At 46.7% G+C, this 22649-nt stretch overlaps 2 protein-coding genes across 6 annotated transcripts in view; both read right to left on the minus strand.

Moving 5' to 3' along the window:
* The window catches only part of Fs(2)ket (Importin subunit beta Fs(2)Ket), an 18713-nt gene extending 6149 nt beyond the window's left edge, over positions 1-12564 (minus strand). Inside the window, exons 1-6 of one of the 3 annotated variants that reach the window (XM_076311479.1) lie at positions 12145-12561; positions 11517-11575; positions 11250-11432; positions 10804-11157; positions 8706-10717; positions 5538-8207 (exon numbers count right to left, since the gene is read on the minus strand). In XM_076311479.1, the coding sequence (XP_076167594.1) occupies position 8207; positions 8706-10717; positions 10804-11157; positions 11250-11432; positions 11517-11575; positions 12145-12205 (2670 nt within the window). In that variant the 5' untranslated portion in view covers positions 12206-12561 and the 3' untranslated portion in view covers positions 5538-8206. Of the gene's footprint in view, positions 1-5537; positions 8208-8701; positions 10718-10803; positions 11158-11249; positions 11433-11516; positions 11576-12144 lie in introns of those variants that run through there. The other 2 variants (XM_076311476.1, XM_076311477.1) reach the window with 2 other exon arrangements.
* A 6102-nt stretch (positions 12565-18666) lies between these two features.
* Hr38 (Hormone receptor-like in 38) overlaps positions 18667-22649 on the minus strand; it is a 74502-nt gene continuing 70519 nt past the window's right edge. For 2 of the 3 annotated variants that reach the window (XM_076311475.1, XM_076311473.1), the window contains exons 5-8: positions 22309-22633; positions 21013-21321; positions 20399-20633; positions 18667-19336 (exon numbers count right to left, since the gene is read on the minus strand). In XM_076311475.1, coding sequence (XP_076167590.1) covers positions 19080-19336; positions 20399-20633; positions 21013-21321; positions 22309-22633 — 1126 coding nt within the window. In that variant the 3' untranslated portion in view covers positions 18667-19079. The remainder of the gene's footprint in view (positions 19337-20398; positions 20634-21012; positions 21322-22308; positions 22634-22649) is intronic. The other variant, XM_076311474.1, reaches the window with a different exon arrangement.

A 22649-nucleotide genomic window follows, 5' to 3' on the forward strand; every position in this document is an offset into this window, starting at 1 on the left:
GCCGCACCCTCTCCTGCTCGTTCTGTAATAAATTTCGCGCGCGAAATCGAAATACTTCGGTGTGGGGCGGGGGATCGGGGTGGTCAGGAACGAAAAACAAACACCCCTCCTCCCTCGTGCCTGAACTCGCATCGTAGAAAACACGTTCGACGGCGAAACGAAGCTAGGCTTCTTCTCGCCGTTTCCCTCCGCGTCACATTTGAGCATCGTCTCGTTCGCACGATCGAACGTCGCGGATAGGAGATTTTTTACCACCGCGAAGAAATCTCGCGCCGACGAGAAAACGAGAGAAGAGACAAAAAAAAAAAAAATAGAAAGAAAAAAAAATAATGAAAATTACCCGTCGATCGCGTCTTCGTGGAATCGTCCCGGGCGATCGCGACGATTCGTTGAGTGCCACCCGTGAATTTTAGGATACGGGAGGGCGTCGAACGTTACGAGAAAAAATAGGCCTTGATTCCACGATTCGTCGATTTTTCGTTAAGATCCTGATCAGAAAACGGCCGGTCGATTCGAATCTCGAGGACCAAGGAAATGATTGGAGAGGGTGAGCAAATTACATGTTGCAGGCTAAAACGGAACAACCATCCAACACTCGTCGTTTATCATTCTCATTATTCATTATTATTATTATTATTATTATTAATATTATTATTATTTCTGTTCTTGCTGTGCTTCTTTTTTTTTTTTTTTTTTTTTGGCTTTTCTTCTTTTTTCGTTTCGTATTTTTCGTTCGTTTGTTTCAGCCCACGTTTATTCGTCCGAATTGTTTCACACGCGTAAATCATAATCGTTGGTCCGATCGTCGATCGGCAGCACTCGACAGCAGCATTCTCTCAGCATCGCCACAAAAAATTCAATCTTCTCACGCGCTCGTCTTGTTTTCTCTTCATCTTCTTAGCAACTCTCTCTGTTTTGTTTTGGTTTTTTTTTTGTATGTTTTTTTTTTGTTTTTTTTTTTACGATTTTCTCTTGCGTGTTTTTTTTTCTTTTTTTTTTTCCTTCGTTTTTTCTTTTTTTTATCTTCGTTTAGTCTTTTGCTTCGTTTAATTAGTTTAATTCGCGTCGGCGCGCACGGCGACGAGCGAGCGAGCGATCGAGGAAAGATCTCGATGCACGGGATTCGTCGTGAGCGCACGACCGTCGAAATCTTCCCCCTTCCGCTCGTTGTCGCCGTGCAATCGCCGACGCTTTTGGAACAACACAACAGCTCTACGCGTTGGCCTCGTGTTTCGCGACTCGATCGTTTAAAAAATATTATCGAAAATATTGTCTCGTACGTACAACGGTAACCGCGGTTCAAAATCTCGAAGAACGGAGAACGCCTGCACAATCCGGTAGTATCGCTGAAACCTCTCGAAAAATAATTCTTGCGTAGATCTGCGTGGACTCGTGATTCTATTTCAGCGGTTTTCGTTTATCCTCCCATTGGACGTTCGCTATTATCGTTATTCTTTTTCTTTCTCTCCTTTTTCTTTTCTTTTCTTTTTTCTTTAATTCTCATTGTCTAGGTTCGTTTGAAAAGATTTCAGTGACCAGCCACGACAGATTCCGATTCCCCGTGACGGAACGCGGTTCTCCGTACTTTATACCGCGTCACGATACAAAATTTATATAACTTTTTTTCCATCTTTTAATCCCCACCCCCCGTTCCCATTTTTTTTTTTCGCGTTTCTTCGTTTTTCCTTTGTTCACTTTTACGAAATCGCCGATTTCGTCCCATCTCGCGAACATTACGCCGCGATTCGCGACGAATCACGAGCCAACTTCCACTCTCTTCTTCTCGTCATCCCTCCGCCACATATCCTCTCTACCTATCACTCTATTATTATCTCTCTCGTTCTCTCTATCTTTCTCTCCCTCTCTCTCTCTCTCTCTCTTTCTTTCTCGCGCGCGCGCTCGCTCTCTCGTTTTCTCTCTCGCGCTCGTTTACGCTCTCTTCCACTTGCAAACCGACAGCACACACCATCAGTAAATTTGCGTTACACAGCGCACATCATCACTGATACAGCGTAATGCACACGCATTTCTTTCTTCTTCTTTTTTTCTTTTTTTTTTCAATATGCTTATATACCTAATACGCTCATCACGTACGTTCTCTATGAAGCATCGCACGCACTCTAGGAGTCTCGACGATGAAAAGGCTAACAACTAATAGTTCGATAAGATCTTATCGTGTATGAGTTTCTTCTTTCGAGGAGCGCGGCTCTGTTCGGTCCTGTTCTCTCTTTCTCGCGATATCTCCCCGTCTCGCGATCGTTAGGAGAGCCTCGAACGATCCCGAGCAACGAAGTACGATACGTGTGCGCGTTAGGCTTTAGCAGCGAGTGATTCGATCCGTTTCACCGGTGAACAGACAAAAATAATTACGTCGGACAATCGGGGGAGCGAAGTGATCGCTACCCGAGATCACGAGGACTTCGATGATCGAGAAGGGACGATAGAGAGAGAGAATTCTAATCGGTGGACAACGCCGAGAACCGCGCCCCCTTCAGGGTAGAACGTCGACCCCTCGCACACGAGAGTCTCTCCAAAAGATCACAGTCGCGTATATAATATAACTTCTTTTTTTTTTTGGTTTTTTTCTTTCTTTTTTTTTTCTCCGTTTTGTATTCCTCTCGTATCGCTTCGTTCACTCGTCTACTTCCCTCGCGGCACGGCCGCCGTTTCCTAGTCTCTTCTACTTTTCTCGGGGCCCACGGGCCCCTCTTCCACGACCGATCTCTACCTTCGCGCGTGTTTCACTCTGTTCTCTCTCACTCTCTTTCTTTCTCTCTTTCTCTCTCTCTCTCTCTCTCAGCTCTCGGCGGACCTGATAACGTGATTCGCAACATTTTCACGAGGTTAACGTCGCCTCGACGATCACGCGCGATAAACGCGATGAAAAATCCCACGACACGACGATTCACCCTTTCGTTGATCGAGCTCGGTTCTCCTACACGCGATACTCCAAGGAACAAAAAAGAAGGCCAGTTTCCGCGCAACGACAAGACAATCGAACGACTCGCGACGTGTTTCAGATCGCGGGGACGATACGTTCGACGATACGTGTCGAGATGTACTCCGTACACGTGGTGTACCGTAAGGGGGATACGAGAAATGCCCTAAACCCCCCTCCCTAACCCCTACCCCATCGCCCCTGAGTAATGTTCACGATGCAAGAGAAATTCGTCGTTCGAACCCATAAATTACGGTTTCGCGATTGAGAATGCTATCGGTCGTTAACAGACTGTGGGGATTTTATGCGTTTACGGGGAACGCGAATCTGAAAAAGGAACGTTAAACGTATACAAAATATGTGCACTCGTGTAAAATGAAATATTAATATTATTATAGTATTTTTACGAAATATATTCCGCGTACACCTTTAGCGCGCACGGTAAATGCATAAAATCGGTAACAGTCTGACCAGCGTGTGAAACGATCTTTCCCAAAAATTTCGTTTGCTGAATTTGAATTTCACCCGGGGGCGATCTCTTCGGCTTCCGGTACACGTTTTGGAGTTGAATCGAACACGATTGGCCGCTCAAAGCCACTACCCAGACCGTGATACCGCGACTCGTACTTTTACGACACGCCTCTCTGTTCGACGCGTCGACCACCGCGTCGTGCGCATACAATAACGTTTAAAAGTATTTCATCGGTACGTAGATTTAATAAAAGAGGAGGAGGAGTTTGATCGTTAGGTCCAAGTTGTCGATAATACTGTGGAGCTCGGTTACAACGAGCACGAAAACGACGAGATCGCGAAATCTTCGAAAGGAACATCGATGTTAATATTCGTCGATAAAAAGACCAATTGAAATCGTATTTACTATCTTTAATTACAAAGAGATAAATTCTGCTTTTTTTTTTATTACCAAGTATGGTTTTAATATTACGGGCAAATAAATTGCGTTCAATGGTAAGCGTACTGTAGTTTATGCGAACCTATCGATACAAGCAATACGTGGACACGTAATTGTATTTTACTTCTCTGTAATAATATTTCTTTCAAAGAAATTTCGAATCTATCTTTTCATCTAGTTATCGTTAATTTAAAAATATAAAAGGTAGATTTATTTATCGTTGTAATCAAGATCGGCTGTATACGGAACGTACATTCTCGAGAAAAGAAATTTTTGTTCCATTGGACACGTAACTGGGCAGATTTTCAAAGGTATTGCCATTAGAGTACGAATAACTTTACGGAGAAATGGAAAAGTATTTTTTTTTTTTTACGCGAATCAACCGAAATATAGTTAATCGAAAGAAGAAACGATAAAAATAGCGAACGAAACGTCCGAGAAAAGTTTGACAAAATCGAGCCGGTAGTCGACGCGTCGACGACGTCGGTCCACCGTATTTCTTGCAAAAAATATCATCGAGAAGGACGGTGGATCGTAAACGTCCTGTAAACAAATCTCCGATAAAGCATCGCGCGTACAGGACTACCTAGAAACGAATACGCCCGGAGGTTTGCAGAAAGGACAAGAGTCGTAGGAAGCGAGGAGAAAAGCGGTCGAACGATCACGGTGGGAGTAGGAGGGGGTGGCCCTCGGTGGCCTTGAGCGGCCAATTAATTTTGCACCTACACACCGCCGCGAGTCTGGCGCGCGTATCGGATACCATGCGTCTGTATTGTTCGCGGTGAAAGGGTTAATCGTACACGCGTTAATCGTGTTCGTTCGACGAGCCGATAAACTAGTCGTTCGAGGCGCGATCCTCGATCGATTTGCGAATCAGAAAGTACACAGGCGAGCGATCGAGTTCTTTTGCAGGACGCGGGAAGACGCGCACCGCTGTCCTCTCCGTCGTGGTTTCTCTCGCTTCTTTTTCTCACACGCACTTTCTTTCTTTCATATATCCTCTCCCGCTCTCCCTTTCTCTCTCTATATATATACTCTCTGCTACGTGGAATGTAAATGAAAAAGGATACTTTGCGCCTCGGCGTTTCTTCTCTCTCGCGTCACTTTTATATCTTTTTTGCTCTTTTTTTCATTTTTTCGTTTTGGATTTGGATTCAGACTGATTTTGGTAGACCAATAGGGTTCAGCGAGGACAGTGACAATGTCTAATCGCGGTACAAGACAAAGCTGTTTCGAGGAGGTATTGGTGAGTGGAAGACACCCGTTTCGACGGGTAGAATTTCGAAAGGATCCTCCGCACAAACGAACGACCGAAAAATAAAATAAAAAAAAAAAAAAAAAAAAAGTAGAGACGGTATAATACGGGGCAAATTCGTGCGAACGTCAAAGAGATCAAGGGTTTTTTAGGCTCCAGTCTACGTAACCAGCGGCTCACCGAAACGATTTCCCCTCCCCACCCCACCCACCCCTTTGTTGTTCGAACCTTTTAAAAACTAGATCGACTTTTTTTCCCTTACACGCTAAGTTTGGCAATATCGATCGCAACAGTAAAAAAATTATATATGTATATATATATTTATTTATACTCAGACGTGGAGCAGACACTTATTATTTCTTTTTCTTTTTTTTTCCTTTATTCTTCCTCGATATGTAAAATTGTAAAAAAGATAATTAATTTAATAAAAACTCTTTTCAGTTAGTCGTCTCTCATCAATTCCCTTGTTTTCTTTTTTTTTTTTTTTTAACTCTTTTTCCCCCTTTTTCTTTCGGTTGTCTCCGGTTGTTACGCCAATGATTACTCGTTTCCTTCCGTTTTCGGTTTTCGTCGAAACACGTTTTTTCTCTGCCCCGATTCGGACGGTTACCCTCGTGTGGAGTAACCGCCGACCATCGTGCGTTACATTCGAATCTCTCGCGGCGATTATCGATACGAATTTTCTCTCTATCGCGTCTGTACCTAAAGCATTTGCGTGAACGAGGGTCGTCCTCGAAAACGTAGTAGAACGAAACCGCTATAAAACAGTCGAAATCACGAAAGAACGGTCGCAGTGTGCTTCCGCTGGCAAAAGTATTTGGAATGCATGGCACTACCACAGCCACGTTTCAACCACGTGACGTAACATCGTATTATATGTATTATTAGAGCGACCGACCGTCCGCTCAATCTTTCGCGTAAAATTCTTGCTAAATATCGCGAGCCTCGAACGATGGGCCGCGCTAACGCCTAATCCGCGTGGTCGGAATATGCCCGAAGAGAAAAAAAATCGCGTTGTCGAGCGATCCCGAGACAATTGGCTCCTTGATTACCCAACGATCGTCCCGGGATCCGATAAAATTTCATGGTAACGGGATAATTATGTCCGTGTGAATGTATGTGAAAGCAAAAGTATCCTAAAAGCACTGTGACGCGTGACCCTCTTGGGACGAGGTATTCGAGATATCCCAGTATCAATGCCCAAGTCCAAGGACGGACAAATCGATCGGTGCGAATCGTTCGTTTGTTTGTTTCTTTTTTTTCTTTACCGTATTTTGGTCGTCGAGCTCGAAACCGTTCGCGAGTAGCGACGTTCCTCGACGCGCGACGCTGGGTTACGTCGATTACCTATCGCGTTCAACAGGGTCACACCCAGATTCACGCGATCGTCGTCCTCGTTTTTCACGATATCGGAATACCGGTGCGAACAAAGCGGGCAGAAAGATTTCTGAAAGAAATCGTGGAACCGATATCACCGACGTACGCTTCTCTCGTCCAGCACACCGACCGTGTGCCAGGAAGACGAACGTACCGATGATAATATTCGCGAGGGCGGCGTCGATGCACGAGCATCCTTGAGAGGACAGGAAGGAACGCGGCGAACGTGTTCGGAAATTGTCTGGTCGAGCCGGGCGCGCGACATCGTACGAACAATGGCAGTGCGAAGAACAGCTCCGATATTCCGTCGCGTCAACGACAACGTTATCGCGTAAAAATCCATCTACTCGCAGGACTATGTTCTACAGGGTCAAGGGGGGTGGGGAGAGTATACTCGGGTTGGGGGTTGGGGTCGAGGGTGGGGGGGGGGGGGGCTGGGCACTCGATCATTTTTGCATCACTTTTTTTCGGTTTTTCTTTTTTTTTTCCGTTTTCTTGTTCACGAACTTTCTCAGGCCGGACGAGGACTTCGGTACAACTCAATAACTTATGCCAGCAAAATATTAATTTTAATGAATCAACAGCAACGGACATTCACATACGGGAGGGGAAAAATTAACATACACGTCATCATACTACAACTGATCATTTAGATTCTCGCGCAGCACGATCGGACCAGGGGGTCATCAAGTTTCTTCGAATTTTCCCGACCATTTGCAATCACTCGACATCCCTAGCGCGCTCTCTCTTTCTCTCTCTCTCTCTCGCTCGCTCTTTCTTTCTCTCTCTCTCTCTGTCTCCCTTTTTCTCCCTCCTGTTCATCTCACTCGCACGTCACTCGGCTGCAACGGCATATACGACAACGAACATCAACAGCGTCCCGACAACCATTTGTTTCGTTCGTTTGATTGCGAATCACGTCAACAATCATTCGGCAATGACACACCTTCGATTTCTCCAACGAGCGATGCGATCGTTGCTTCGTTGACAAGGCTTTAGGAGAGCTAGAGCTTCGCAACGAATAAACATAATTGCTTTCTCACAGACTCAAACGTCCTTTCATAGTGACAACGATTTTATTTGTACCGCTCTATCATTCATTCTCGCTCTTTCTCTCGCCCTCGCTTTCTCTCTCTCTCTTTTTCACGCACGCATACATTAAAAAAAAGAAAACATTCTCCCGTTCAACTGATCCCACACTTTCAGCTCTGCAGTCTCTCGTGGTCTCCCTGTCGCATTCTGGTGCGTCTCATTCTCTCGTGTCCTCTTCCGCTCATTTCTTTCTCTCCCACTCTCTTTCTCACTGGCCACGATTCACCGTCCGTCGAAGTCGTCCTTTCCTCAGGTTCGACTTCTCAATCACGCGGGTAGAAGCCCCAGGCTCGTTATCAGGCATACTTGCATCACCGGAACATCTCGGCAGGCTTCTGGCCTTGGCTCATTCATCGGCAACATCCACTTGCACTCCTCATCATCCGTGGTATCGGCATCCGGCAGGCAGACAGGTATCTTTTTCTCGACCATGGGCTGCGCTCGGTGCCGGTACTCGAATACCGTCGCCAGACAGGGACACGTGCAGACTCATCACCCCATCATCGTCATCGCTTCGGAACGCTCACGCACATCCATCAACTCGCATCCGCACCATCCAATCTTGTTGTCTTTGTATTGTGTTTGATAGCTTTCTAGTCAAATCAAATTGCACGACAGTACAACCGTGGGGTGATCTGTAAACAACAAAAGCGAGCCAAATATCAATAACCGTCGCTCACCGATGGTGTATTATACTTTTATAGATAGGTTTTCTGTCGAGCGCGCGTGTGCCTACGCGTTAGCAGAAATGGACTAGAAAAGGGCGGATACAGGAACAACACACGTATTTTATTATGTTGATCCCGATTCCATCACCTCCCGTCCCTGTGTACCTTTCTTCGTCGGTACTTGACGTCTGTACGTCATCCTCATTCTTGCATCTTTGACCTAATGTACCATTCAAAATCACTTTTCGAATGGATTGACTCGATGCGTCGATTGCAAATACAAAAACAGCGAAAAGTACCATAAAGTGGAAAAGGGAATTAGCAGAGAATGGATGAATCGATACGAGTAAAAAATGGTTGAGTACATTCACCACACATCGTTCACACGAAAATGGTCTAAGGAGGGAGAGGGAGAAAAAAAAAAACACAAAGGAGGTAGCAAAACGATGGAAAAACAATACTCACCAACTGGACGTGGAGTTAGTAACAGTCTTGAGCTTTCGAATCTCTTTGGTTGCCCAAATTGCCAATGTCTTGGTCTTCTGGGTGTGCGATCGTTTGGCCTTGTTCAATAGCTCGGTGAGCGGTTCAGTCTCTACCATTGGCAACAGTTTTGCTCCGAAGACAGTGATTAAATCACCGAGCAAGCCCACCGAGGCCGATATGTTCCCTTCGGAGTGTTCACGATCCTGAGCTACAGTCGTGATAAACTGAATAATGAAGGGCACGTGTGGCTCGACGAGAGCAACCGCAGTATCTGGACAAGGATTCGATTCGTCACCGCGAAGACCTTGCACTATACCGGTGTAAGCTTCGAGAACACCCTCGCGGAGCTCGTTCAGGTAATCGATCATGTCGTAATCGTTCCTGTCGACGTTCGCTTGAGAAGCCTGTGCCAAGGTCTGCAACACCACGTCCAAATATTTTTTGAATTCGGGCCCGATGCTGAGAGCGATGTCACCAAAAACGGAGAAAATTTGGGGCTTCACGGAACGATGAACCGTGTTGTTTCCAAGGTTCTCGAGTAAGAGCATCATGATCTCGTCGCAGTACGGTAGCATTTTGCTCTTCAAAGCACGGCAAATGTCGCCGGTCAAACCCACGGTGGAGCAACAGACTTGATATTCGGCGTGATTCTTCAAACCGAGGCAGAGGTACGGTTTAAACGCGTCCATGTACTTGAGAAAACCTTCCCCTAACACCTCGACCAGTGTCGAAACGGCCAGAAGTGCATCCTCCTGTACACCCCCGGCTTTGCAAGAATTCGAGTTGAACATGGATAACAACGCCGTCATTATCACGTCCGATATTTGCGGAGCATCCTCCGGAGTAACTTTGCGCAATACAGATTGTAAAGTAGCACACAGCAACGACTGCAGATCGTTGTATTGAGCTCGATCGGAGTGAGTTTGGATATGTGTTTCCATTTGCAGTACCTGCTGCAACCTGTCCAAGATCACCATTGTCGTTTTCTGTACGGTTACGTAACAATCGCGCGGTGAGTTCTTGACCATTTCCATCAAAGCTTCGTAGGCGGCTGACCTTAAATTAGCCTGAGCGCCGTCTGGACGATCCGTTGTTTCCAACAATCTCTGAATGATGTAATCAAAATATTGAGACATACAATACGTCTCTGGCTGCTTTCCTGGTTCAGCAGCTTCCGCAGTTTCGTAGCTAGCTTCCGCAAGTACGGTAAACGCCCAACAAACATTCGCCGCGACGCGAGGCTCTGCCTTTAAACCGTTTATCAATGCTTCTAACAATGGTTTCAAATACATTTCGTTGATCGCTGCCCCTGGTATGATTTCACAAATTCGACCGAACGTCCATGCAGCTGTATCTCTGACGGCAACGCTACTGTCGTACATCAATTCGATGAGCGTTGGCATAGCTTGTTCCACCAACGGTTTCACGGTGCTAGGCTCCAAACCGTTAAGAATCGATCCAAAAGCCATTAAAGCAGCATCTCTGAACCTCCAGTCCGAACTCTTTATGTTGAACTTGACGAATGGAAGAACAAATGGAACAATGGCGTCCTCGCAGCAAGAGGACAGTAACATCAAACACACTCCGGCTGCTTTCGAAGGATTCCAATCATCTTCGTCATCGAATTCTTCTTGTTTAGTGAGTTTCTTCATCAGTACGGGCACCAGGAACTGCAAAGCCCCCTTCGCGTAATGCCTCGATACTTTTACCGGTGGTCCACTATCTAAAACGTCCACTTCCTCCAAGGTCAAATCTAGTTCTTCGTCCGATACGTTCGACCAGAACTCAATTCCTTGCAGTGCAACTTCATCGATATCCGATTTCATGGCTTCCAGGGTTATAGGAAAGAGCGCGGGAGCCATGTAGGGCTCCATGTATTGGTAGTACAAAGACATAATTTTTACAAGACACTGTAACGCAGCTACCTTAACTTGAGTGTTTAAAGACTGCGTGGCTTCGCAAACCACTTCCATGATGAAGTTTCTCTCCGACTGTACACACAGAGAATTAAATTTAGTAACTCTCGTTGAAAATACCTCACCTAAAAATCGCCAATAATATTCTAAATAATACTAACCTCTATCTCGAAATTTCCTTTGGTAAATTCTAACGAGTTGTAGAGCGCGCTCGTAGCTGCGAGGCGAACATGATTCGAAGTAATAGAAGTGTTCATGCCGTGAATAATTGCGGTGAGAATTCGATTAGATTGCGGTATTAAGATATCGCTCTCTATTTCTTGACAAATGTAACCGATGGTTTCTAGCGTCGCTTCTTGCATTATTTCCGTGTTGTTGGGATTCGCAACATTATTGACTAGTAGCTGAATAATATCGCTCCATTGACCAACGGGTAATTCAGCAACCGCAACGTACGCGACGCATTGCGCCGCGGAACTTGGCCTATTGATCTCTGTTCCTAGCGCGCCCAAAATCTATCGATAGAAAGTTACCCGTAATATTGGTCGCTTTAAATTCTAAACGCGTCTGTACGATAAATTTGCAATTCGTAGAACCGTTTTCTTACATTCTTCTTGATATATTCCCTAATTTCTGCAGGAATCGCGAGCCAGCGTTGCTGATATTGGTACTTCAGCTGAACGTTTTTGGACGTAAGTTGATTTTTAAATTGAAGACCCGCAGCCATGCGGGCAACTGAACTCGCAGCGGTAGTGCCCAGCACGCAGCTGAGGCGTTGCATGAATTCATGCTACGAAAACGTAAAATTCAAAATAATCTTCAAACACTATACTTCCAATCTAGAACCTTCCATCTACACGATTAGATAACTTACGAGATTAGTTTGTGCAGCTTGTTCCAAAAAATTTTGAGCCGCCTCCAGTTCATTTTTGTCTGAAATCGCATATCATGATAAATATAATTAACACGATCGATCTCCGAGCCGATCGGGTCGCGAATGTCACGCCGCTTAAATTCGTGGCGACCGTAGAGGTTAGAAAGACACGATGCATTCATACTCGCCGTGCTAACCGACAACGGGGACGGTGCAGTACGAGTAACCGTCACATAGGACAATTATTTTCCGGCCGCGAACAAAGCCCCTAGCAACAGCCAAGCGGAGCTCAATACGACATACTATCGTACAAACAAGATACCCCGATAAAATACTAACGCAACGATGCCAAGAAATTCCTAACGAGTCGACGAAAACGCGAACCAACAAAGATACCGAGCGCTGTACGAATACACCGGAAGAAACATAAAAGGGACGCGCACGCGGCGGGACTTTACTTTCGCAAGCAAGATCGTGAAAACGACGATTAACAACCGTCGACGACCGGTATTAATATTTTTCGCTAAGCAAAATCGAAAGCAAGGTCAAGGCGAACGAAGCGGCCGAGAAGAATTAGTCTCCATTCCATGATGTCGCCAACCTGAGTCGAATTAATCAAATGGCTCACCTGACGAGACGGTCTTCTCGAGGACTTGAATCAGTTGCACCGTCGTTGGATCCATTTGCATGATTTTGGTTATCGATTACCGTTGCGAAACGTATCTTCTATGCCCTGATAGGTAATGTCTCCTTGTCGCGATCGGCGGACAGCCACATGTAGCCACCACCGAATCAACTGGCTCGACGACGTACCCCCCTTCTACCCACTTCCTGCCCGTGCTCGGTTTCTGCTTCCTTCCACAACGTGCGGCGTAGTGATATCCGCGCCCTTTGATATTCTCGCGCCTACAACGTATGGACGGTCCCCTTAATCGTTGAAACGAAACGATAGTACACGAGCCGCACGTTACGCCACTGCTCGGCTAATACATTCGGACCTTCGGCGGTCGAACTGGATCACGTGAACGTAGCAATACCACTGTCACGAGTGTTACGTTTCCCGAAAGCGATCGTCGTGTCTCTTCGAGCGCGGACTATTTTCTCTGTGCGCCGTGCGATATTTGTTTCGCGCACGCGCACTCCTGTTCGCGAACGCCATCTGCGCCCGTTGCCAGCGCTCTCGCGTTTGCGCGTTACGGGAGACCGTTGTGCCAGCGAATTTCAAAACGATCCAACGTTTCGCAGCTGCACACCGTCAAGCGAATCGCACTCGCGCGCTCGCGTTCACACGCGACGAAGGCCAACTCGTCGTCCCGAAGCGTCTTGAAATCTATCTTTCGAAAAATTTCTTACTCGCCTCTGTTACGTCTTTTCCAATCGCGGGAGAAGAATCACCGTAACTTTCGGACCGAATACGAGAATACCGTGCCGCGTGGTATCGTACACCGAGGATAGAAAGGACTGGAAGTTTCTACCATAGTCCGCGTAGTTCTCGGAATCGTAACTCGTAGCGACTCAACGCAAAAAGGTCGCTCTACGGTATTCCGTGGTAGCTATCCGTGTACAGAGCTAGAGGAATTATAAATAAAATGTACAGTAGCGCAATATCGTTACACACGAAATGCGTAACGATATACGTTTCGCTACTCCTTTCAGACTTTTCACGGTCTCCCGTGTGGAATAAATATAAAAAGAAAATTCTCCATCGCGATATTGTACCCACCAAGGTCAGAATAGAAGAACTTGGGAGGCTTCGGGTTCCAGGACTGGTAATAAGTACCAGGTGCGCGTTATGTAAAGTCTCAGGGACCCTTGACAACCGTCGGATTCCCTCGGGTCTATTGACAAGCGTTCGAAATACCTGTTCCGTTCCATAGAAGCCACCGGATGGGTTACAATGTCGCGGGAACACGTCGGGTTACTGACACGAAATTGAAGAAGAGCGTCGGTTATTTTAATAGATTTAATGAAACGATATACAGAATACATTTGCTTTCGTAATGCATCGCAACGCATCGTCCGCGTGCCTTACCATCTATATCACATGTCAATTTTTTTTTTATTTATAAAATATAATGGTCATAATGTTTTCTCTCGCGTCATGCCTTTGAACTGCTTTCTTGTTCGCATATCGAAAGTATGTACATACATATGTACGCGCGCGTACATATATATACACATATATATTTCTTCATTTATTTATATTTATATTAAACGTTATATTTATATATTTATATATTTATATTTATATTTATATTTATATTTATATTTATATTTATATTTATATATATATATATATATATATTATATTTTATTATATTATATTATTCAAGCGAGAGGGAACTGTGTGTGGCTCGGCACAGAATTACAGCGAATCAGGCCGCGGAAAGAATGTTTCGTGAAATGTGCGCGTGTGTAAACAACTCGAGTAGAATATTTTACAATTATCGTGAAACGTGTAACGTTGCTGTATATCGACGGTCGTAGGGGTGAAAAGGCCGGTGATCGGGAAACTTCCCCCGCGGATTCATTTTTATTGTCGTCGCCGAATAAGATTGCAAAGTAGGATACCGATCCCGATGTAAGATCATCGACGAGCCAGCAGCTCGATCATCGATTACCACCACCTTTTCAATTGTACGGCCGTCAATACGTCGACAATCGATCGACATTATCCATCGGTTAATTTCATTTATCGGTTTCGTTCTTTCGCTTTCTCCCGTCGCGTTCCGGGTTCTCCTCCGCTCCTCTGACCCCCTCCTCCCCCTTCCCCTCCGCACACACACTTCGTGGAAATGCATGCTCGGATTATTGCATCGATCGATATATTTCGAAAGCGGTGTGGTTCGCGTGCGTTCGCTCTACGAATCCTTGCCGCGTGGTCGATGACCGTCGTGAGTTTTGCCAGCACGTCGCGCGGATATACTCGTCGTACATAAATTTGTAAATTTACTTTCGGTGCAACGTCTACCATTTCCGGTTCTATACGGTTGTGTGCCTGTAATCGTGCATTTTATTATTACGCTGTGCCCCCCGGTAATTCGTACGTCGAGGTACGGATCGATCGGTTGTAGAAATCTCCGTACGAGAAAACGAGAATCCGCCGCTCACGGAGTCGCTCTCTTTCGTTTATCGATATCTTGGACGACGTGTTTTTTTTTTCCTTTTTGTTCTTTTTTTTTTTATAAAATTCGATCGGGTGGGAGAAATCATTGGGTACGATACGAACGTGAAATCTCTGATGTATGTATATATATATATATATATATATGTATATATATTTTGCTCCAGATAAAACGACGAAAACGATCATCGAACGCGTTCGATAACGTTTCCCTTATCGGTGGACGGAAAGAGGGAACGAGCTCCGATCTCGAGCACGCTGCGAGACGACACGGAATCGCCACCGGTGTGTGTGTGTGTGTGTTGTGTGTAACGACGGTCGATCGAAGAAATCGTTTTCCTTTAACGGAAGAAAGAACGGAAGAGAAAAGAAAAGAAAAAAAAAAATCTTCGAAAAGAATGTATGAAATCATCCGTTGATTGAACATTTATTGTTACATCGAGGGAAGAGGATAGTACACCTAACGGAATTGGCCGTTCGTTCGTTACAGCGATGACAATTAAAATTGGTAACAACATCCGGACGATCTCGTTCTTCATCGTGATATTTCTACGGTTCGAACGATCCGAGAATTTCCTTTCTCTCTCTCTGTCCTGTGTCTCTTTCTCTCAACCCTTCCAGCCCTTTGTCTTTTTCCTTTTTCCTTTCCTTCTTGTCTATTTAATTCCCCTTCCGCGAACGGGAAGGTGCGCGCTCGCGCGAGTGCAAATTACACGTCGTGGCGTCGTAGAAAATAATACATCGCTAATTAGCGTCGGGTCCGGGAAAGATCCGGCGGAATTGAAACCGGAACGCGTCAATCACGAGTTAATTGTTTCCACTCCAATAGGGGATTAGAAACGATCGCGACACTTCCTTTAATTTCCTTAAGTAATAGGAACAAAAATACCCCTCCCCTTTGTTCGGCAACGAGATGCGAATCGACGAATTTCCCGAATTCGTTCGAGCGCTCGTTGATCGCAATTAGCCTAATAGCACCGTTATAAAACTTGACGAGTTCCCATTGACCCGCGAATCTCTTCCGAACTCGTGTCCGCTCTCCTGTGACGCGCGGTGGAAACGATCGATCGCGCGTTACACGTTTTTTCGAAACGCGCGCGGAAACCGATAACCGCCGATCGAATAATCGACGTCGTGGAACCGATCGTTCGAAGTATCGTCGGACCGTTCGCTCCCGCCGCGTCCCTTTAAAATTTCGATCGAAAAGGGAAACGAACCGTTCCGTTTGTTCTCGTAGCTTGGTTTCTTGCCGGGCGTTTTGTTCGTTTCATTTTCGTCGCGTAGCTGCGATCGTATCCATCCGCGAACGTTTCTCCACGGACGTTGGGGCCTTACCGGTGCAGCTCGTTCGCACGTGGAAAAGTTACCGACGTTTAAACTCGTTTGCAAGTTTTCGGTCGAAACGTAACCGTTCCCGTGCCGTAACATCGAACACTCCCTCGCGTCGTACGCCCGATAAACGAACCTCGACGCTGATCACCAGTTTTCTTCCGTGTACTCTTCCCTAACGGGAGAGATCGCGCGTGCAAACGAAGCCGATTGCGCGAAGGCTGGCGAAAAATTGTATCGTTCCCACAGCGAGAAACGGCACCGAACGGTGTCTACGATCGAAAGAAAAGATTCGAGAAAGAAAAAAAAAAAAAAATTGAGAAGAAAAAAAAACAGAAAGAAAATTGATCGATCTTCCGGAGTAACCATGTTCTTTTTTTCTGCGCAGAGATCGAGATGGAACGACCCCGGGCACGATCGCGAGCCAGGGGACGCTCACAGCGAAGCGTCGAACATTTTGCGGATATACACGGCATTAGAGTATAACGTATACACACGTAATTATTTTTATAGGTACCTATTGTGCACATACATGTATTTTAACGTGTTCTCTGTCTCCCCTTAAGATAACCACCGCGTAATCTCCGCGGAGCCTCTGTCCGATTAGGTGCACGCTAAGTAAAACGCTGTGATGCTTCCCGATTATCTCGTATAACGCTCGTATCGGTTGGATCGGTTCGCCGGGCTGTACTTTTACGAATCGACGAGTAACGTACACGCGAAAGAGGAAACTGCCATTCGTCGGAGGATCGGCCGTTCCGAAGTGCCCCGCGTCACGGAGATCGCGACGATTCAACGACGAGCGACAACCATCTTCTCCCCGTCCCCTCTATCCGAGGATGACGAACACGTTGCCCGGATATCCGTGGACCGTCCGTGTCTCCTCGGTTCGTGTCTTTCTTTTCCTTCGAGCCTCGATCGCTTCCTTCCTGTTCCTGTTCCTCGATCGTATAGTTCGGTGATATATACCGGAGAAACTGCAGCGGCGAAGAGTGCTTTAACGTCGACGGTGAATTCTTACGCGTTAGCGGGCGAATGGTAACACAAGGTTGGTGGTAAGAAGGTAGCGGATGGTAACAGTGGTAGTAGCGGCGTTAATCGCCGTAAGATCGTAATCGCCTAGCGGTAAGTAAGTGGTAAGTAATAGTAGTAGTAAGTAGTAAGTAATAGTATAAGTAGTAGTAGCGGCGCGGTATACGTATAAATAGGACTTTCTACGTTAGTTTGATTAAAAATAAATGTCATAACGTAATAGGTAACTTTATGCAGGGCCCTGCGCGGTCGCCCGCTGGCTACCGTCGACGACGATGATACACGCGTGCCCCCCCTAATTTCTTTTGCTTTTTCTCCCTCTCTCTTTCTTCTCTTTTCTTTTTTTTATACCTCCACCCTTCTTTCTTTCTCATCCCCCGATTTGTGCATCGTGCGTCGCGGTCTGCCAGCAGGTGGGCCGCGTCCGGGCCCCGTTTCAATCTTTCTTTCCCTTAGCTGTCTAAAATCACATTAACGCAAGAGTAGTGGTAATCGGCGAGGCCGGGGAATGAATCCCGACCTGCGTGACTCGGAGGACACTCGCGCGTTTACAACGATACCGAATCCCACGCGATCCACGCGGGACGAAACGGGGGATGGGAGGGGGACGGGGGGACACAGAGCACCGATTAGCCTCCAGAGCTTAAGGACACGCGTTTCGAACGAGTTACGGACACTTGAGGTGGATAAGCGGGATAAAGGAATGAAAAGGACTTCGACGGGGTTCTTTAGCATCGTCGCGACGCTCGAGTGCGATCGGAGTCACGTTCTACGTCTAAAACTGTCAACGAGGAAGAGCGCGACGTTTCCAAGGTGTGGGTAAGGGTTGAGGGAGGGAGGGAGTGATTATTTACTCGACGACGCGATCCAGTGTCCTACGTGTTGCTTTCGTCCACGCTCTTCCGTCGTTGCTCATGATATGTTGCGAATCGTCAATGCGTTTCTTCCACCTCGTCGACGGACAAGTACGATTAGTTTTTATTCGCCGTAGGACGAGATAGCGGCGTTCGTTTTCGCGATACGGATCATCGAGGTACGCGACCACGCCAGCGACGAAACAAACGTTTACCGGTGTTCGTTCGACGCGGCGACTTGTACAAAGTAGGTAGAAAAGTGATAAAAATTCGTGTATGCATCGTTACTTAATGTTTTTTTTTCGGTTTTCTTCTTTTTTGCTTCTTTTTTGTGCACGTTTGCGAGAAATATACGTATATATATATACATATATGTATATGTATGTATATGTATACTTATACAGCGTAGCCTTTAAGAATCGCCGACGGTTCGGGGAACACTCGATCGTATCCCGTGCCCTCTCGTTTCGCTACTCGCGTACTATCGTCTAGAACGACCTGGGGGGCGATTGTCTCTCTCTCTCTCTCTCTCTCTCTCTCTCTCTCTCTCTCTCTCTCTCTCTCTCTCTCTCTCACTCTCTCTCTCGCGCGAGCACGGTACCGACGTTTGTTCCGTCGCTGTTTCCCCGATCCCGTACTCCTCGATGATCCGTCGAGAATCCGGGACAACCTTCATTGCACGGGCGTCTGCGCTTTCGATAGCAAGAATAGTCGTTACATCGTACAGTGTTAAAGTAGTAATAGCGGTAATTGTAATAGTAACAATAGTAACAGTTGTCCTCCCCCCTCCCTCCCTCCCTCCCTCCCCTGATACATCGCGAAGTCTCACGCAAGAACATCCATTCGTTTCACGCTCACGGGGAATTTTGTTTCGAGTTTAACGTCGAAATCGTCGATCCGTTTCGACTCGTTCGCTCGCTCGTCCATCCGATCGCATACACACGCACACTCGTACACACATACGCGCGCAACTCACACCGAATCGTTCAAACGTCTCCCAACTCTTGGCGTGTCGAACTGTCGTCGAAGGTAACCGACCACGCTGGAACCGACGATTCGACACTCGTGAAAACCATGCGAGGAATACACGCAACGAAGATAGTAGAAACTACGTGTACGTTTAGAACTAAGGAAACTTAATCTTGTACGCAACCGCACGGATCTCGAAAGTGAATTGTTCTACGCGAAGACAGCCATTTTCGGGCCATGGCTCAGAGCGGCGATTTAAAACGGCAGACTACCGACGAACATCGTCTCGATCAACGGCGGCGCTGGTACCAGGTCCTCCAGTTTCAGGTAGAAGATACGCTGGAGACCCTGCACCGACAAACTCCTCAGTTCCGGTAGCTTGCCCAACAGCCGGGACAGATAGTGCGCTTTCCTCTGCGCCTCGGCGTTGTAGGTGACGTGATCGCGCAGAGAGGAGATGATCTTCATCTGCAGCTGCTCCATGCGATGAGGCTCCTTCAGGCCGTACCTTTCTGTAATTCCAAAGCAAACGTGGACGCGTGTCTTCTTAGTCCGCATTTCTATTTGGTATCGTTAACTGACTACACTGGACGCGAACCGATGCTCGGGTTCGCGATGGAGGTGAACGTTTTATTCGGAAACGAGGGAGCAAGGGCAAACGTTCGACTGAAGAGAAAAAAAAAGAAAAAATAACGAAGTAAAATGTAAGAAGAAAAATTCGTAACGCGGAACAAGGAAACGATCAATTTTCTACGGTCGTACGTGTGCAGCCAGAGTCGGAACGCTCAAAGTTAACGCTTTTCTTCGATAAGTAAAGAATTACGAAAATTATCCGAGAGAATACGATCAACTTCGAAGCGACGAATCCAAGTACGAAAGAGAACCTATCGAAGGGAACAGAGAGATCGGAATCGTTCTTAAATTTCTTCGCTTCCACGAACCGAACGTACTTTGCGTTTAGGGTTGGAAAGTGCGTCGCACGACCGAGGAGATTGGATTTTTTTGTACGTCCTTCGCGCTCGAGACGATTTCGGTTCTGTAAATCGTAGAAAGAAAGAGATCTCTCGTTCGATGTACCGATCTCGTGCCACTCGAGTCTCGCGACGAGCTATCCGTGGTTACTCCTCGGTTGTAACGAGTTCGTGACAGAAATTGTTTCCCGATTTGTTTCCTATCGAGACAGCGGATCGATGGTTGCGTGACGATCGAATTTCTGCGGCTGGACGTACGCCCGAAAAGGCTCACGCATACGAAACGCGGGCGCGGAAAATCACGGCAAGGTATCGCGTGCGAGCCACCGGCGATCGCGGTTTCTTTCGTCGTCGCATCAATAACTAACCGACCGACGTGTAAATAATTTATCCCGCAGACGGCCACGCGTAATGGGGAATCGTCGGACCGCGAAGACGAGCAACGAAAGCGAATCGAAACGGATGAAACTTTCGAGCTCGCGATTACGATTCGTACGTGAGAATAAAAACCGAACGATCCTTGTTCGACGATTGAACGTTCACGTTCGAAGATTTTCGGTAAACTTGGTAGCGTTCCGGTTAGATTTCACCTCGAAAACTTACCGGTAATGAGGGTCAGGGCGCAGAGACAAGCGAAAGCGCTGATGTCCACGTCGAGAACGTGCAGAGCTTTGCAGAACTCGAGGATACTGTGCAACCAATCGCCGAAGCTACGTTGACATTGCTCGAGCGCCAGGACCACACCGTTGCAGAACGTCAGTTTGGTGTCTTCCGGTTTTGTACGGTACGCCAACCGTAAAACGAAGAGTTCCAGGCTCGCCGATTGGAAAAGCAACTCCTACGATGAAACGTTCGACATTCGTTTGAGTAACGTTGCCCGAACGCGAACACACGCCGAATAAAATTCCGTTCTCGCGTTACAATTACGCTCGGGACGTTAACGTCTACCGGGAAAAATGTTATTCTTGCGAACAACTCGAGGTTACGACTAGACAACCGGCCAATCAGACCGTCGATTAAACGTGTCGTTGGCTCGTCAAGATTGACCTTTTATAAAATGTACAAGCTATCGATCTCTTTAACGAAAGCTTCTTCGCGTATATTGTCTGGCTGATCGATACGTAATAAACAATACAACGCGAGTCGTATTTACTTGCATAGCGACGCGCAATAGTTTCTCTTTCGCGTTCAACGAGAGAAAGAACCATCACACGAACCTGATCCTCCCGCAACAGATCCGTGAAACCGGGGATTTTGTCCGCGAAATTTCGTATCACGTCGATCGAGGTGGTGAGAAGATTGTAGAACTGTTGCGTTTTCTCCGCCTCGGTGATCGGTGGATCGCCCGGTCTCGGTTGCCGATACTGAGAGTAGTCTAAGCTCGCTTGATCGGGCGTGGTGTCCAAATGTGCGCGCACCAGAGCCGTGATGAGGGACACCGGTGGGCTCGGTGGTGACTCTTGCGGTGATTTTGGCTTCGATGGTAACCTACCGCGACGACCTTTCAACGAGTCGGTCCTGACCACCTGCGAAACGAACAGCCCTCTAATAGTTTTCGACACTCTCGTCGACCAGACGAAAGCGAACCCCACTCTCGGTGAACGAAGCGTACAACGAACTCTTCGAAGGCCCGCAACGCGGTAACGTCGAGAATTCAACAACAAGGCTCGAATTCTCTCCGCTATTCTCGACTCGAATAGAATTTACTCGCCCCTTGAGACCTCTTGCGCGACGAATCGCGCGTTCACCGATTTTACGCGAAGGGACGAAACGCGGAGTATCGAATCGGATGTATAGAATCGAGGCGCGTTCTCTTTTAAAAATGGATTGAAACAAATTGAAAAATAAGAGAGTTGTTTCTATTCTACTTCAAAGTGTATTTTCCCGTTGCCTCTGATACATACAGATACGATTGAAAAGGAACAGCAAAATGTGTTGTTTCAATATTTAGAAATTTTCAATATTTACAGCCATATACTTCTAAACGTATCTCTTTTTAACTTTCGTCCCTTAATTCGACACTCGAACAAAGAAACGAGAGTGGACTAGTATAGTTGTCCACTATTCTGTAACGAGTAACGAGCCACGCGTCGGATAACTCGCGCGTCAGAAGGGCATCTTTTCGCACACCGCGCTCGAACGCGTCGCAAAGAGTTCGTTACGTCTTCTTCACGGATAAATGCACTTTTATCGTGCATTATTTTTTTCTTCTCTTTTTTAATTTAACCTTTAAATGCTTCGTGACCTTTAAATACTTTGCTTTTTCGAAATTTGCAAGTAAGATAAAAAAAAGAGAAATTATTTTACTTCCGATGAGTGGATATTGGGAGACGAGTTAAAATTTACGGAAACACGGTAACACGATGAAAGCTGAGAAACGCGTCGCTGGTATTCGATAACGTCTATCTGTGTGTAAACGAAAAATGCAGCTCGGTTGTATGCGATTATGCGGTTAATGCGATCGTGTGCATCGAAAGATCGAATGGAACGTCGACGATTAAATTGTTACCCACCTCCTTCACCATGCCGACCATCAGGCACTTCTGGAAGCGACAAAATTGGCAACGATTCCGTCGGCGTTTGTCGACGGGGCAAGCCTTTTCGGCGAGGCACACGTACTTCGAGCCCTTCTGCACGGTCCTCTTGAAGAAGCCCTTGCACCCTTCGCAGGTACGCACCCCGTAGTGTTGACACGCCGCCGTGTCGCCGCAGACCGCGCAGAGCTGACTCGGGCTCGGTGGCGCTCGCTCGTTGCTCGTTCCGCTTCCGGGCGAGGGGGAGCTCACGGAACTTCCGGTACCGCCGCTACGTGCTTTCGGAGACTCTGTGCTGCTACTACTGTCGATTGGAAAAA

Source organism: Ptiloglossa arizonensis, chromosome 5, assembly GCF_051014685.1.
Source record: "Ptiloglossa arizonensis isolate GNS036 chromosome 5, iyPtiAriz1_principal, whole genome shotgun sequence".
Lineage (NCBI taxonomy): Eukaryota > Metazoa > Arthropoda > Insecta > Hymenoptera > Colletidae > Ptiloglossa > Ptiloglossa arizonensis.